At 40.3% G+C, this 16,940-nt stretch overlaps 1 protein-coding gene across 4 annotated transcripts in view; it reads right to left on the bottom strand.

Annotated features, from left to right (window-relative positions):
• The window catches only part of ADCY4 (adenylate cyclase 4), a 133,939-nt gene that overhangs the window by 38,546 nt on the left and 78,453 nt on the right, over positions 1 to 16,940 (bottom strand). For all 4 annotated transcript variants that reach the window (XM_089687059.1, XM_089687060.1, XM_089687057.1 and 1 more), the window contains exons 3-12: positions 15,762 to 15,959; positions 14,399 to 14,563; positions 11,727 to 11,876; positions 8,942 to 9,087; positions 7,881 to 7,992; positions 7,664 to 7,791; positions 5,835 to 5,993; positions 4,517 to 4,649; positions 742 to 921; positions 607 to 650 (exon numbers count right to left, since the gene is read on the bottom strand). In XM_089687059.1, coding sequence (XP_089543185.1) covers positions 607 to 650; positions 742 to 921; positions 4,517 to 4,649; positions 5,835 to 5,993; positions 7,664 to 7,791; positions 7,881 to 7,992; positions 8,942 to 9,087; positions 11,727 to 11,876; positions 14,399 to 14,563; positions 15,762 to 15,959 — 1,415 coding nt within the window. The remainder of the gene's footprint in view (positions 1 to 606; positions 651 to 741; positions 922 to 4,516; positions 4,650 to 5,834; positions 5,994 to 7,663; positions 7,792 to 7,880; positions 7,993 to 8,941; positions 9,088 to 11,726; positions 11,877 to 14,398; positions 14,564 to 15,761; positions 15,960 to 16,940) is intronic.

Below are 16,940 nucleotides of genomic sequence, written 5' to 3'. Positions count from 1 at the left end.
CAGATTTGTAGATGCAGATCCACAACGTATACCTGCTGGATGGAAGAAAAATATCAGTGTAAGCCCAACGCAGGAGGTGGTCAGCAGAGGTAGCCCACTTATTTCTCTCAGTGCAGGCTTTCTGAAACTAATTAGAAGGTGAGGTACAAACCTTATCTCTGGGATATAAGCCATCTCCAAGAACAATCACATAGTCACCAGGACAATTTTGGGTGAATCTCCCCAGCAGTGACAGCAATTAAAACTTGAAAGAAGTTCAACACTATCTCTATCCAAAACTGGCAAGTATACCCAGATTAATAACTTAACGTAAAAAAAAGATATAGTGTTTGCGATTATTCATGGAGTAAGGGAGCCTTGGTGTGAACCAAACAATAAGAGCACAAAACATGCAGACATGAGATAAACAAATACAGAAAAGCAGGATCCATAGTCTCTACCCACAAGAAGCCGTGCTGACATCAGACAGAAGGCCACAGGACAGATGGGCCAAGCAGGAGACAACAAGACAGCAGCAGCAGTAGATCCATTAAAGAGAGGTATTTGACATCACAAGGCATATAGGAAGTAAGGGGCAGCAAGAGAGAAGCAGGTTTCAGTTCCTACTTGTCAGTACTCCGGTTTGTAGGCATAGAAGACATTGGGAGATCCTGTGGGTTAGACAGCAAAATAAGTATAAACATGTAATGCCAAATGCATTAGCAATAATGTAGGTTACAGGGTAGCATGAGCAATACTCACCATAATGCGCGAGGAACTCAGGGCTTCAGGTATCAGACTGTCCCTGTGGTTAAGGTGAGCAAATGGCTTAGCAGCCCCCCAAGATTCCAGATAACGTGTCATGCGAACAGATGCCCTTGTCTTGGTGACCTCAGCAGACTTGCTTGGCAATATGTCATCTTCCTCACTGTCATCACTAGCCTGAAACAAGAGACAGCTGGGTTTAGCATCTTGCTATTGTGAGTCTATTCTTGGCCAGCATGGATATTTTGAAACCGTTTCCATTTGCTTATAGTTGCTAAATCATTTGCAGGTTACTTTTGTAGTTGAAGTTAAAATTTATGATCAACTAATAATAGACAAGCAATGATTTTTAATAGCTTAATCAGCATACTATGCAGTGTAAAACACGGGCAAGTTTTCTGTTCTTAAAGTCCATCGTGTGTCAATTGGATAAATATGTGGCCTGGGATAGCTGCTCCCCCACCCCTTTTGCTGACCACAATACACATATATATGTTGTGGTTTGCAAGTGGTTTACCCCGGTATTTCTTTTTTCACCCAGTGACCCTTTCTCATGAAAGCGGTCCAAGCAGTTAATTAGTCGCTGGACCGCTTTCAGAAGTGGCAGGAGGGAGTTGCCCCCCCCTCCAGTATTTCTTGGGCTTACCGCTTTTAACAGTGAGCCTGGGATACGATCAACTGTGGGTATAGTATTATAAGCTTTTTACCTTTTTTTTTGGTTTAACTGGATGGACGTTTTGTCTTTTTTCAGCCAGACTAACAATGTAATTATGTTCACACAGCTGGCCATAGAGGTGATCAGAGACCAGAACATCTCTGATCACCTCTATGAACACTGAGAATCAGAGTGAAGTCCTGATGTCACTTTTGGTCTAGAGTGGAACTTTTTTTCTTCTTAAGCAAAAGGTCAAAAATCAAAGTAGGGGAGAGATTTGGGGTCCCATAGACCCCAGATCTCTCCTTGAGGACCTGTCATCCCTTATTTCTATTACAAGGGATGTTTACATTGTGATAAAAAAAAAAAAATTAGCACCCCCATCCCTCCATGCTCATGCACAGAAGCGAACACATACGCAAGTCGAGCTTGCATATGTAAACGGTGTTCGCAACCGTGTATCGCCACAAACGTTAGAGCAAGAGTAATAATTCTAGTGCTAGCCTCCTCTGTAACTGCAAACATATAACCTGTAAACATTTTTTAAAGCGTCACCTATGAGATTTAAGTATCTCAGTTTGTCGCCATTCCACAAGAGTACACATTTTTAGAGCGTGATAGGTTAGATATCTATTTACTTGGCTTAACATCATCTTTCATATTTTACAAAAGAATTGAGTTATATACTGTTTTTTTTTGTTATTCATTAAAGTGGATTTTTTCAAAAACATTGCGTTTGTTGCAATTTTTTATGTCACGTGGTATTTGCACAGCAGTTTTTCAATCTTTTTATATTTTCTAGGGTCTCTACTAAAAATATACACACACAAAAAAAAAAAATTAAAAAGGAACACTTTGAAAACACATTAGATCTCAATGGGGAAACATATCATGCTGGATATCTATACTGATGTGGACTGGGTAATGTGTTAGGAATGTAAGGATGCCCCATCGTTTGATGAAAATGAAAATTATCAACCTACAGAGGATGGAATTCAAAAGACACCCCGAAAATCAAAGTGAAAAAATTATGCAGCAGGCTAGTCCATTTTGCTGAAATTTTATTTTAGCAACTCAAAATGCTACTCAGTAGTTCGTATGGCCCCCACATGCTTGTATGCATGCCTGACAATGTTGGGACAGGCTTCTAATGAGACGAAGGATGGTGCCCTGAGGTATTTCCTCCCAGATCTGGACCAGGGCACCACTGAGCTCCTGGACAGTCTGAGGTGCAACCTAGCGATGTTGGGTGGACCGAAACAGGATATCCCAGAGGTGTTCTATTGGATTTAGGTAAGGTGAGCGTGGGGGCCATTGAATGGTATCAATTCCTTCATCCTCCAGGAACTGCCTGCATACACCGGTCACATGAGGCCGGGCATTGTCATGCACCAGAAGGAACCCAGGACTCACTCCACCAGTATAGGGTCCGACACTTGGTCCAAGGATTTCATCCCGATACCTACTGGCAGTCAGGGTGCCATTGTCTAGCCTGTAGAGGTCTGTGCGTCCTTCCACGGATATGCCTCCCCAGATCATCACTGACCCACCACCAAAGCGATGCTGAACGATGTTACAGGAAGAGTAATGTTCTCCACATCTTCGTCAGTCCCTTTCACATCTGTCATATGTGCTCAGGGTGAACCTGCTCTCATCTGAAAAGCACAGGGCGCCAGAGGCAGACCTGACAATTCTGGTGTAAAATGGCAAATGCCAATCGAGCTCTATGGAGCTGGGAAGTGAACACAGGGCCCAATAGAGGATGTCAGGCCCTTAGGCCACCCTCATGAAGACTGTTTCTGATTGTTTCGTCAGAGCCATTCACAAAAGTGGCCTGCTGGAGGTCATTTTGTAGGGCACTGGCAGTGCTCATTCTGTTCTTCCTTGCACAAAGGAGCAGATACTGTTCCTGCTGATGGGCTTGGACTTTCTATAGCCCTTTCTAGCTCTCCTAGAGTAACTGCCTGTCTCCTGGAATCTCCTCCATGCTCTTGAGACTGTGCTGGGAGACACAGCAAACCTTTTGGCAATGGCAGGTATTGATGTGCCATCCTGGAGTAGTTGGATTGTCGGTGAAAATTCTGTAGGGTCCTGATATCGCCTCATACTACCAGTCGTAACACTGACTCTAGCCAAATGAAAACTAGTGAAAAACAGTCAAAAAAGATGAGTAGGGAAAAAATGAGTCAGTAAACCATTCCTGTTTTGGGGATCACCTCATTGTTGCCCATCTAGTGCACCTGTTAATTTCATTAACGCCAAAGCAAATGAAACTGATTAACAACCCCCTCTGCTATGTAACTGACCAGATCAATATCCCAGGAGTTTAATGGACTTGATGCTATACTCTGATTAAAAAGTGTTCCTGTAATTTGTTTTTGAGCAGTGTATATTATATAAAATGTTGGTGGGGTCTAAGTAATTTTCTAGCAAAAAATACTGATTTCTACTTGTAAACAAAAAATGCCAGAAAGGGCTTGGTCTTCAAGTAGTTAAGTGTTTTACCAGCATAAAGATTTGTCATTTTGGCCATTATTGGGATACACACCCCACTGCTAGTCAGGATGACCAGTCTGCTACTTTAGCATTACTGCTTCCTGGACAATGTGGATCTTGCTGATAAATTGGACAGGCCAAAAAGGTGCACATGTGTCATAGGAAGCTGTATTATAGAACCAGGAAGCTGCATTGTTCAGACAGGAAACATAGTATACAGTAACAAACCCCATTTAGTTTACAGATTTATGTCAACACTCAAAATAAAGTATCTTACTCTAAAAACCTCAATTTTGGATAGAGATCCAGTTTTATCGCTGCCCGTGTCCCCACTGGGTAAGTCCACCCTTATTTCCTGCACTGGTAGCCACTGTTGCCAGTGAGTGATTTGAAATCAAAAATATTACAGTTGTGACTGGAACAGGAAAAAAAAAGGGAAAATCTTGCAATGGAGGTACATGCGCCTTTAATAATTTCCTTCTCCAGTCAAAACAAAGGTTTTGATTGACAAACATTTTAATTCCAGAGTAACACAGAGCCTCATTCACATTTATTCCAAAAGATGACAATGTGAAGACACATGAGACCGATATAAAGTTTTAGATATACAAGAAGTCTTACCCTAGGGTCAATAACCAGATATGTTTTTATGTTATTTTCTTTAAGGTAGGGGTCCCTCTGCACATGAGTTGCATCTCCTACTTCATATTCACCTCCAAGATGGGAGAGAGTATCTTCTGTTATATGAACTCTCCTATAGAAGAGCAGACAAGTGTAAGATAGCATGCTTTTATTAAATAGAAGCCTAAGTAATTGTAAAGGCTTGTGTTTTTTCCTAAAATACTAAACATGTTATACTTGCCTACTCTATGCACTGTTATTGCAGAGAACTGTCCTTTCCCTCCTCTTCTGCGATCCCCCTGCCAGTGTTTTAGGCTCCTCTTACCTTCCGAGTGCCCCCATAGAAAGCTACTTGCTATGGGATCACTCATGCTGGTTCAGTCCTGAGCTGAGCTGCATGGTCTATAGACACACACAGCACGGTTTGGCCCAACCCCCAGCTCCCTCCTCACAGGATTTGATTGACAGCAGCAGGAGCCAATAGCTCCTGCTGTTGCCTCTGAGCCTTGTGAAGAGAGAAAGCAGTGCTCCTGCTCTCAGGTATAGCACTAGATTAAGACTGAGCTTAGCAAGTATTTAGGGAGGGGCTGAGGGAGATGATCATGGAGATTTTTTTTCATCTTAATGTGATTATAAAGTTTTTTTCCCTTAAAATAATAAACATGGTATACTTACCTATTCTGTATTGCACATAGTAGCCCTGAACCTCCTTTTCTGGGGTCCTTCTGCTGGCACTCCAGGCTTCTCATCTTCTGTGTCTGCCCTCATAGCAAACACTTGCTTTGGGGGCAGTTGTTTGGGCTTGACCCTGAGTTGGAGTGTGTGCGCCTACTGACACACACAGCACAGCTCAGACTCACCTGCCACTCACAGGATTCAACTGACAGCAGCAGAAGCCAAAGGCTTCCACTCCTGCCTCCATGTCCTCTGAGAACAGAGCAGCATTGCTGCTTTGGGGCACAGCACTGAAATCGAGATTGGGCTTACTTAGGTAAGTATTACCTCGGGGGTGGACCGGGGGGGGGGGGGGGGGGCAGGAGGAGTTGAAGGATTTACCATTTCGCTTCAGGGTTGTTGTTTTTTTTCAATTTTCTTTTTACCTTAATGCAGAGAATGCTTTAAGGTACAAAACCTTATGCCTTTACAATTCCTTTAAAGTATACAGAACTAAAAAAAAGTGCTTCCACTAACAAACCCCCTAACACCATTAATTGCATTATAAAGGGAATGAGGATTTTGACATTTTTGTAAGTTTTTTTGATAGTAATAAAAAGGCACTGCATGAAATGAGGGTCTTGCATTGATTTCCCAGTCTTACCCTGGAACACCTCCTGCTTCCATATGATTGGCCAAAGTTACATCATGTGACCAGACATCATATTGCCATTTTTGGAGCCCGATTACTCCACACAATACATTTCCTGAATGTACTCCAACACGCATGTTAATATCCACACCTGTAGCCCTGCGCAGCTTCCTGAAGAAAGGTTACAGCAAATATTCAAATCACTGGATCCAAATACAAATCAACATCGACACAAAGGTTTTACAAATCAGCCATATTAGCACACATTTTGGATATTTGGTGTAACAATGTAAGAAATCAGCTTTTGTATGGCTGGCCACACTAATCTGATGAAAGCTGACTTCTTGTAACTCTCATGCACTTTTTATGAACTTGCTAAAGAAGCCTATTGGTGTTCAGTTATTTACTACTGTCTTTCACCATTCAGAAGGCCAGTGCAACACAAAACAGAATTTCGGTTACAGGCAGAGTCACCTGCTGGCTTCTTACATCTTTTTAGACTAACTGCAACTAGAAGATATCTGTACTTGCCCACCTTGGTGTATTGGATGTTCTAAATTGCCTTATGAATCCCTGCTTCTTACTGCATTCATTACACAAATCAATGTAAATTCCCAATGGGACAGTGAGATCCCCTTTATTAGAGCAGCAGTAGGATTGCAAGCCAGGAAGCTCAAGCTCAGGAGATCTCACCCAACATATATGGGAAGCAGCAGTTGTCAGCAGTAGAAGTTCCTCCATCCATGTCGTTTGGAGCCATTGTTTATTTCTCTTGTTCAGACTGTGGGGCTGACCAAGAGAAATTCTAATGAGTATGGGACAGTGAGATCCCCTTTATTAGAGCAGCAGGTGTGCAAACCTAGAAGCTCAAGCTCAGGAGATCTTACCCACCAAACTTGGAAAGCCGCTGTGCCCAGCTGTGGAGGTTCCTCCATCCACGCTGTTTGACATGGTTGGGGCACGCTGTTGATTCCTCTGGTTCAGACTGGGGGGTGAACCGAAAAAAATTCTAATGTGTATGGCTAGCCTTAGAGTGAACAAGGCAGTGGAGGGAGCACAGGGAGGATAAAATTAATTTGTGTGGATGAAAATGGGTGGAGTGAATCTGTTACTTTGAATCTGCAAAATACAGGATCACATTTAAACACTCAAAAAACAAAAAAAAAAAAAACCCACCACACACATTTTCTAACCTGGTTACTACCAAGAATTATATCAATTTGAGTAAAAATATAATAAAAATCTCACAGGTCATGTAAAGCTTGTAGCACCGCTCGAAGCTGGTGAATGAAAGTTTCCCCTGCCAGTGTTAGGATGTGGGAGCAGGCATCTATCCACTGATCCAGAAGTGTAAGGTGTGTAGAAGTGAGATGCCGCTCAAACTGACACAGTGCTCTAGGAATGTTTGGGTATGTGGCCTCAGCCAGCACTGCTCTATCCACACCCTCTGATGCGTTTCACCCCACCCATCGGGGCTTGTTCACAGAGATGGGGGAAGTGAATCTCTGTCCGGTTTACTTCCCCCACCCCTGTGACCAAGCCCCCGTTAGGGGGACTTAGAAATCTCACAGGGTTTAAGCTGAATGGAATATTGATACAAACAGGCAAGCCACTACTGTCTAGATCAGTATTTTAGAAATTAAATAATTTTGTGAAGTGATGTGTCTATATCCATAGCATTGCGTAAGTTTCAGCATTTTTACTTCACTAGCTACTTGCTGGCACTGTTGAGAAGGAAATATCACTGCCTACACAGATTTACCACTCGACTGTTAAATGAACACCAATGATGATTAAAAAGGACACACACAAGTCTAGAAAGGTATTGTGAATTCTCTCACCGGATTGCCTGGCACATGTCTAAACCCATCTGCACACAGTTCTTGGCATGGTCTGGCAAGCATTCTGGCAGCCCTGACACACAATAATAGCAATCGCCCAGGATCTTGATGCGCATGCAGTTATTTTCCTATAGAGAAGAAAATAAATCTTAGATCTCATGACCTTTCCATAGGTACCATCAAACTAAAAAATTTTGACCTTAATCTACTTTCTCACCTTCGCTATCTGGTCAAACTTTCCAAAAAGCTCATTCAGCATGAGGACCAACTCTTTTGGGGAGCATTCGCTTGACAGGAGCGTGAAACCAACAATGTCTGCATACAGGATACTGCAATATTCAACACAAAGGTTGTGTCACATGCTATGCACAGAATATGGTATAAACAAGTCAGACAGGCTCAGTTCACACTGCCGTAACTTGGGATCTGACTTATGAGACCCCAAGAGGCATTTTGTGTGAAATCCCATGTTAGCCAATGAAAGCAGTCTTAATTAGCACTACTGAAGTCGCTCCAACTTTGGAAAAGGTTCTTGTACTGGTGACTTCTATCCAACTTGTGCCCATAGACTTTAATGGAAGTTGCCACCAAGTCGAATCCTTATCTATATATTTGATGTGATTTGTAGCCAGCATTACAGGAAAATTACCCAGGCAAAGTGGGAACCCTATGTAATGGTTGTGTTAGGCCCAGATATTTAGAAACAAACCCACCACTGTTTCAAAGAGATAAAAGACTAGTTCTACATTTACAATCTGACCACTTTACCTTGTGTCACAGATAATAACTAGATATGTTACGTGTGCCAAACATCTGGATTACATAGAGATTAAAAAGATTACTTTAATGGTCAAAGAAATCTCCATCCTATCCATATAGACATTGATGGAACTTGTTCTTATACATATTATTTGCCCCACAAAAACGAACCCATTACTGGATGCTTACATCTAAACATCTAATCTGATTAGTATGTAATAGCAAATATTGCTTGACAAATGGATGATACACTTTCCTAGCAGCACTACGTTTCTGTTCAGTAGTCCTACTGAAAGACATTGAAGACTGATTTCTGGATCAGTATGGCTTATATTATGGAATGGCAGACAGGACTTTGGCCCCAGCAAACAGAAGTACAACAGAATATTTCAAGTACTGAACAGATACGAAACTTTTCCATATTTGATTGAATTAGCACATTTTTATACATAAAAGTGACTTATTAGCTTTTGCTCCTTTGAAGATAAAGATCCTGAGCTGTGTACCGGTTCTTCTCACCTTACATCTTTGTGCCGTTTGATATACAGATTATGAAAGTTATTGGTACTCTCCTGCTGCGGTCTCTTTTCTTTCAGCCGCTCTATGATCTCTTCTTTCATCTCTGTTGCGATATACTGTGGTAAGATGGAAAGTAACAACTGTTCCTGTGTTTACAAAAAAAATTAAAAAAAAGTAAAAAAAAAGGTGTCAACAGGAAAAAAAAAAAAACCTGTTGCTGCCAAGAACATAGGCTTTATGTAAATACCATCTTTAAAACCACTACATTGTGAGCAGTCCTGTTTTTAAAGTAAACATAACCCCTAACTGGATGACATAAATATATATATATATCTATCTATCTCATACACACACACATATATACATACACACACGCATATATACATACATACATACATACTACACACACTCATTACAAATCTGGCAGCACATCATTGCTCTAGATCAGGTTCTTGATAGCAACTTAAATAGGTATTCCACATTTTTTTTTCAGTGCAGAACAATGTAATGCATAGAACATATGCACAACACAACAGTACACAGGTGCAGTGCAATGCACTGTACATGTGCATATGGATGCAAGCAAACTGGCACTGCAATGCACATCTTTAGTGAGTGTGTGTGTGCGCGTTGGGGTTGGCCACAGAGTCTGGTTTGAGGGCCGGTTTAAAGCTAAAGAAAAAAAAAAAATTGTACCTATGAGTTGAAAAAAGAAAATCTAGTAGAATCAGATGATCTGCTGAGAATACATGTTCCTGCTTATGACTGTGTCATGGCACCACCTATGTTAGATCACTACCTCACTCATAGCAGGAATAGTCAATCGCTGCTTGGAATGCACCATAGCTCTACATTCACGATAACATGAATGAAGCACATTAAGTCTCAAGTTATGGTGAGAACAAGCCCTTCAAATAACTTGCCATTTTAACCACTATCAGTTTAAAAACCATCACCCCAGTGTTGACTATGATGTTGGGATGAATGTCAAACGTCTATCACAACCATCTCTTAGATGGCCCCCTTCTTGCCAGAAATTATTGCAAATGGTCCATGATCAGCTGGACCAACAGCATGCTGGGCTCTGGTGCTGGTAAGGTACAGAGTGATGTGCCACATGAAGAATCCAGATTCCAATTATGTTGGGCAAGTAGGCAGGGGCTGGTCATCCATGATGACTACACAGGCTTTCTAGTACACCATAAACAAGAGCAGGAGAGGCATATGGATAAAGAGAACACCTCTTCACTACAGCAAAATATTTTTGAAGGACCCTCTAAAGAACAAAAATGCATCTTGTTTGGTAAGTTGACATTCCAAACTATAAACAAGACAAAGAATAAGAGACAAGATTCATTAGTGCAGTATGTATTGGCAATCAAATCAAGCACTCACAGTACCAAAACAATTGTGCAATAAAAAGTGTGATATTTCAAACCTGTACAAAAGTAATTAATAATTAACCAGTAACACCAATTCATATGACTTCATTTGTTTTCAAACAAATCCACAGAGGCATGTGCATGTGAAAGGCTCTGTGAAGGGCTATAGTACATCCATGTGATTTAATATGGACAAATGAATAACAGTATGTCAAATTGTTCCTAGCATACATCCAAATAATTTATTCAATTAAATTATTAAGAGACTTGTGCTGCATTCCAATGCACCACTGGGAACATCAAACGTCTGTCTAAGGATTAGTTATATTTTATAAAAGATGAAGGCTTTATTTATTCTTTCATACACTCATATTCCAGAGTGGATTTAGATTGTGCATACACCCAGTGCTCTCGGCATGTATGCTGGTACAGTATAATACTCAATAACGCTTTGCGCACTTACTGAGACACCTAAACAAAGCATTTCACACACAGGTTGCAGTAGTCTACAAATGTCAATGAATAGTGACTCCATTATCCACTGTCTCAGTGATAAAAACATAACTAAACAATGTACTCAGAGGTGTTTATAGGTTTGTTCACACTAGCATGGATATGGCAGCACATATTGTAGAAATGTGCACTACCATGCATTTTGTGTTGTGGTTTTAAGGATCTAATTCAATCCAATTGAACAGCACTATATATACCAATAAGAGGAAAATGCCTCATGCAGGACTTTTACTAATTTTTGATGCAACCAAAGTAGTAGAAAAGAGTCCTAAAGAAACCAGGAAAACAGCAAAATGCATAGAAACATGACTGATGTGAACCAAGCCCAAAAACATTTACATGGGTGTACTGGTCTGTAAAGGGGTTTCCCCAGTTTTGAGTTAAAGGGTTAATTCACCAAAAAAAAAAAAAAAAAAAAAAGGAAAAAAGGTGAATACAATGCACCCTCCCTAGCAGTCCCGAGATTTGAAATTCCCACTCTTCTCTCCCTTTTTTGTAAAGAGATTCCAGGATGGAACAGAGTAATTCGGAACGGTCAGTGTCAGCACAGATAAATACTCTGATCTGTCCTGGAAACCTTGCAGAAAGATCGGGGAGAAGAGCGGGAATTTTAAATACTACATGGAGTTTAATTTTTTTTCTGAATAGGTATACTAATCCTTCAAAGGAAAAAAAAAAATTTAGATATTCCTTCAAAAGTAGGCTACCCTTTGGAACTCTGTCAGGATATTCCTGCTCCACTGAAGATGCTTCCCTTTACAAAAAAAATTAGGAAAGCCCCCAATTTATAAACTAAAAGGAGCACATTCTCCTGTGTGGAATCCAGCACCACTGGTTAGTAGTGATGGACGATCCACAACACAAGGGTGTTTCCATAAGAGCCACCACACCTGCTGCCTCTCCTGAGAGTCCAGCTTACGTCTGGAATGAATGAAGTTGATGGCTTCATGGTAAGTGTCCTTTAATGCACTCTCCGTGACACGCTTGTGATAACCGCCCACCACATTTCCACATAGCAAAATGATGGCATCAGCTATCATCTGCAAAAAGAAAGTCAAAAGGATTTCATTATTAGACATTCAATATAAGGACTGCAGCAGATCAATGGAGAAATAAATGCAACATTCAGCAAACATTCACTGCAGGTATTTCTTCCTGGTGCATGTGTTTTAAAGTAAAGACACTGATTCACCTGCAGTGAATAGCACATATGCCCCCATTTGTACTAGATAGGAAGCGGTTTTATATAGCATTTTATCTTTTTATGAGGGAGCGGTCATACCATGGTGCAATACTTACCAATGTTACTTACCTAATTTTTAGATTTATTCTAAACAAGGCCTTAAAAGTATAACTAAAGACAAAACTTTTTTTTTAGTTTTGGATAGAGTGGAGATGGATTAGAATACCTGTCAGATTGTATTACTGTCTGTGCCCTCCTTATTTGTCCTGTTTACCATGATCTTTAACCACCCCAATACTGGGAACCTTACCCCATTTCTGCCCAGGCCAACTTTTCAGCTTTTGGCGCTGCTGCACTTTGAATTACAACTGCGTGGTTATGCAACGCACACATTTTTAACACACAAATAGAGATTTATTTTGGTGGTATTTAATCACTACTGGGTTTTCTCATTTTTGCATTATGAACGAAAAAAAGAACAAACATTTTGAAGACAAAAAAAAAGTGTTTCTTTGTTTCGGTTATAAAATTTTGCAAATAAGTTCTTTCTTAATAAATGTATGCCACAATGTATTCTACCCAGGGGCGGACTGACAACTCATGGGGCCCCCAGGCAATAGGGAATCATGGGGCCCCTGTGTTCTTGCCCAAACTCAAAAAAGCCTATGAAAAAAGTACCAGGGGCATCTCATGGGGCCCCCAACTGACCCCGGGCCCTCGGGCAGTGCCTGAGTTTCCAAATGGTCAGTCCGCCCCTGATTCTACCACATTTCTTTGGTGAAAAAAACCCAAATCAGTGTTTATTATTTTGTTGGTAGGAAAGTTGTGGAGTCCACAAACTATGGTATATATCTGAAAATCGATCAATCCTGATGTACTGACGGCCGATCTCATTTCTTGAGGCCCAAAAACATCAGGACAGTACAAATACCCCCCAATTTACTCTGTTTGGAGAGCAGACAGTGAAGCATTTAGTAAGAGGCATGGGGAGTTTATTAAAGTTGTCATTTTGAAGTTGTCGGTGGATACAGCCAGTGACAGATCGCGCCGCAGCGTGGTCCGTGAGGCGCGATCCTGGGAGGATAATAGGGATCCCGCCTGGCCGTCATATTACAATAGGCGAGGCAGGAAGGTGTTAAAGAAAACCCCAAATTTTGAGTTGTCTCCAGAAAAGACAGAAGGGAAATCTTCCAATGGGGACCTGGGGATCCCCAAGGGATTCCCTCAATTTACTGGGATTTCCTCTCACTTCCTGTTTTGAAAAAAGACAGGAAGTGAAATCTCCAAAATGGGACACAGATGGTGGAAAAAAAAAAAAATCTGACATCTAAGCATCCCGTTCCCTATCCAAAATTGTAAAAAGTTCTGCCTATAGTTCCAGTTTAATATAATATTTTGCTATGATGTATTGTTATTTGTTGTAACCTATGCCTATGACTAATACCTTGGCATGCAGAACACAACACTCATGACACCTCATATTTAAGCTTTAACAAGCTCAAATTCTTAGCAACCAGTTTGTTGCTGTTTCAGTGACAACTGCAAATTTGGGATTTTTCTTTACTTTCAGTCCCAATGATAATGGTTAGCAGGGCAAACAGAGGGGGTAATTCTCCCCTGCAGGCACAGTGAGCGAAAAAAAATGATATATACACACATACATACAGTTTGGTGACCTTTTACGATTTTATCCCAAAAACAAAAGAAAAAAAAAAGAAAAAATTAGGCTTTAAATGCATGTATGTTATTCTATCCTAGAGCCTTGGACAGCAAAGCTAGCTACACAACACTGGTCACAAGTGCTTGTTATAATTATAAAACAAAGCTAGAGGGTACATACAATGATAGAACGCCAGCTATGATGTGCAATTAATGTTACATAATGCATCTTTCTGTTTAGAATTATGACAGCGAGCATTAATAATGCTGCACCTAGCAATTTTCCAGCTGATAGGAGAGGCGCTTATTTTACCATACTAATATAAATTGAAAGCGGACAAAAATGAAAGATTAATATCAAATATAAAACTTTATGGCATGTTTGATCATTTATTTTTATAAGATGCTTATAACGGCTATGGGAACCACTTTACACCACTTCTCATTCTTTCCAAATTGCTGCCTTTAGGGCTCCAGAGTGTTTAGAATGAGCACAGTGATTACGACATGTTTTCCCATACCAATCTGCTCATTGCTATTCTAAGACCTATTATACAGTGTTCACAGTTTAATGGTTAATTACCTGTATGTGCACACCTTCATTAGAACCCTACAGTTAATGTGCTTGGAAATTCCACCCGTGAAGTGGCAAACAAATGTTTTGACTACAGGAAGCTGTAGCGCCTGGAAGTTGCATGCAGTTTATACAAAGTTTCCTACCTGTAAGGCAAAATCCCCTGCAGGCTGCTTAGTGGATGACGACACATAGACACTAAGCACGATGATATGTGACACTGAGCAGGTAAGCCCAGCAACGATCGCCCCTGTCATACATAATGGGAGCATGGTGTACAGGCTAATCGTCACAAATAACGTCCAATAAACCTGCATTGAGCAACCAGAACACAGAACGTTAGGCAAGAGAAGAAATTAAATACCCATATCATCGAATTCTTTTAAATACTGACACATAGAAACACAGAACAATGGCAGCTGAAAAAAAGACCAAGTATTCCATAGAGTCTGACTTTTTTTCTTTTTAAATGTATACTTTTTGTTAATTTTTTTGTCTAAGTCTAGATCTAGGTTTGTCCCAAGCATGTTTGAAGCCACTTACTGTTGACTGACACATCAAAACTACACAGGCCTTGTGACTAGCTGAATTTAGTCAGGGCATGGTCTGGTTTTTATCAGTTCCTAAAAGTTTTGTTTAGGTGCATTAGACAGTATAACTAGACTGCTTATGAGCTTGGGCATAAAAAGCCTTACTAAAATACTGTTAAAAGTTTTTATATATAAATAACTTCCAAACGTTTTCTACACATCCAAAAAATAAAAAAAAAGTAAAAAACCACCACCAAAAAATTATTCCTGGATCAAAATCATGGGATCCGGAGTATGGCCATGAAAAACATTCCTCTATTGTGTAGTGGCAAACTATGCGACAGAAAGTATAGCCCTTTAATTAAACTAAAGCCGGCCATACATGGATCTAAAATTTGGATCCATGTATGGGCGCCCTGGTTGTACAGAAGACTCAACGAAAGGATTCCCTCATCCACATCAAATGTGTGGATGCAGAAATCAGATCTTTATTTTACTTCAACCTACTGGTTGAATGAAATATAATGATGAATGTATGGGCTGCCAAGCCTAAACTGCTTTCTAAAGTCTTCTTCTGTCTGGCACGGATGGCCACATATCGATTGAAATTTAGCCATATCAGCAGGGACTGGCCTAATTTCAATCAGTATATGGCCAGCATAGTTCCCATCAGTAACCTGAACCATATATTCAAATAATTTCCTCATCCAGAGCTGGGAGCAGCAGCACAGAGTTCACAGTTCTGCACCTAAAGGTAACAGCAGAAACAGCAAAAAGTCTGTAAACTGATCATACTTTAATCTGTTCTGTTGCCCAATGGGGCATAAAGAAATTTCAATTCCCCCCTATGGTTATTTTTGTGGCTGAAGCAATAACATATCAATACCTTAAGAAATCAACACTGTATTCATTGGTGTCAGTAATTAAAATGTAGGCATTGTCAACTCTATTCATGACTTATCCACAAGCTCCTGCTTACCTGGTCCCATGGAGTAACAACACCGCTTGTGAAAATAAACGCATAGCCCATGGCTACCAAGCATCCCCAGATGATGACGGCTAATAACTTCATACCCTTCTGCAGCACAGTTTCTATGCACACCAGTATGAAGAGTATAGTGAACACCCCCAAGGCACAGAAAACGGTCACTAGGAAGCCAGTATTGTCTGAGAAAGTCTGAAAATACAAACAAAGAATGATGTCACCACACCCATCACAGCATCATACACCTTAATTGTATACAGTCAACAATTCAAACATTGTTGTTCATACAACATTAACAAAAGCAGTCAAAATAAAAAAAAAAGGTACATTTATCCATGTAACCTGAATAATAAAACTTTCACTTACGATTCACTCATCTTCACATAATACTCCAAAATAAAAAAAAAAAGTTAAAAAGGGTGAAAGCTGTGTGAATCTTGAATGAAAACACTGATAAACTAGACCCCTAAATATATCCATGAAAAATGAATACATTGCAATTTTTTTAAATTATTTCTCCATATCCTCCTGCACAATATACTGCATATTCGACTAAGAACGCGCTTATGCTGGTCATGTTATGCTGTATTTGCAGTGTAGAAAAAATAAAGGATAATGAAGAAAGCAATGCAGCACTTCACACATACAAACTACAAGAAAGGGCAAAGTGTTGCATTTTTGGATATACTGTTCTGAGAGTTCCACCCAAATTCAGGATTGTTAGCACAATGTACGTTGCTGCATTTGTGGATGCATAGCGTGCCCCCAAAGAGATCCTGTAGAGCTACTCAAGATCTTCTGAAATGCAAAAGTATTGCCAGTCCAGCATGAATTTAAAGTATAACTAAAGGCAAAACGTTTTTAGTTTTTTAATAGAGTGCAGAGGGATTAGAACCCTGTTAGTTTGTATTGCTGTCTGTAGCCCTGTTAAGGAGATTCACCCTATTTGTCCCATTTACCATTATCATTGAAAGTGAAAGTAAAAGAAAATCGCACATTTTGGGTAGAAAAGTAATAGAGGGAAAAATCTTTCAATGGGAACACTAGTTCTGGTGACCTGGTCCCCAAGAGGTTCCCTTAATTTGCAGGGATTTCCTCGCACTTCCTCTTTGGCTATGGGTCAGGAAGTGAAGGGAAAAAAAAAAAAATCCATCCAAAATGAAAAAATGGCTT

The sequence above is a fragment of the Staurois parvus genome, unplaced genomic scaffold, assembly GCF_062004578.1.
Source record: "Staurois parvus isolate SC_StPar_1 unplaced genomic scaffold, SC_StPar_1.0 ptg000415l, whole genome shotgun sequence".
Taxonomy (NCBI): Eukaryota; Metazoa; Chordata; class Amphibia; order Anura; family Ranidae; genus Staurois; species Staurois parvus.
Note: the sequence above shows the minus strand (reverse complement) of the source record. Positions and strands in the feature narration are given on the sequence as shown.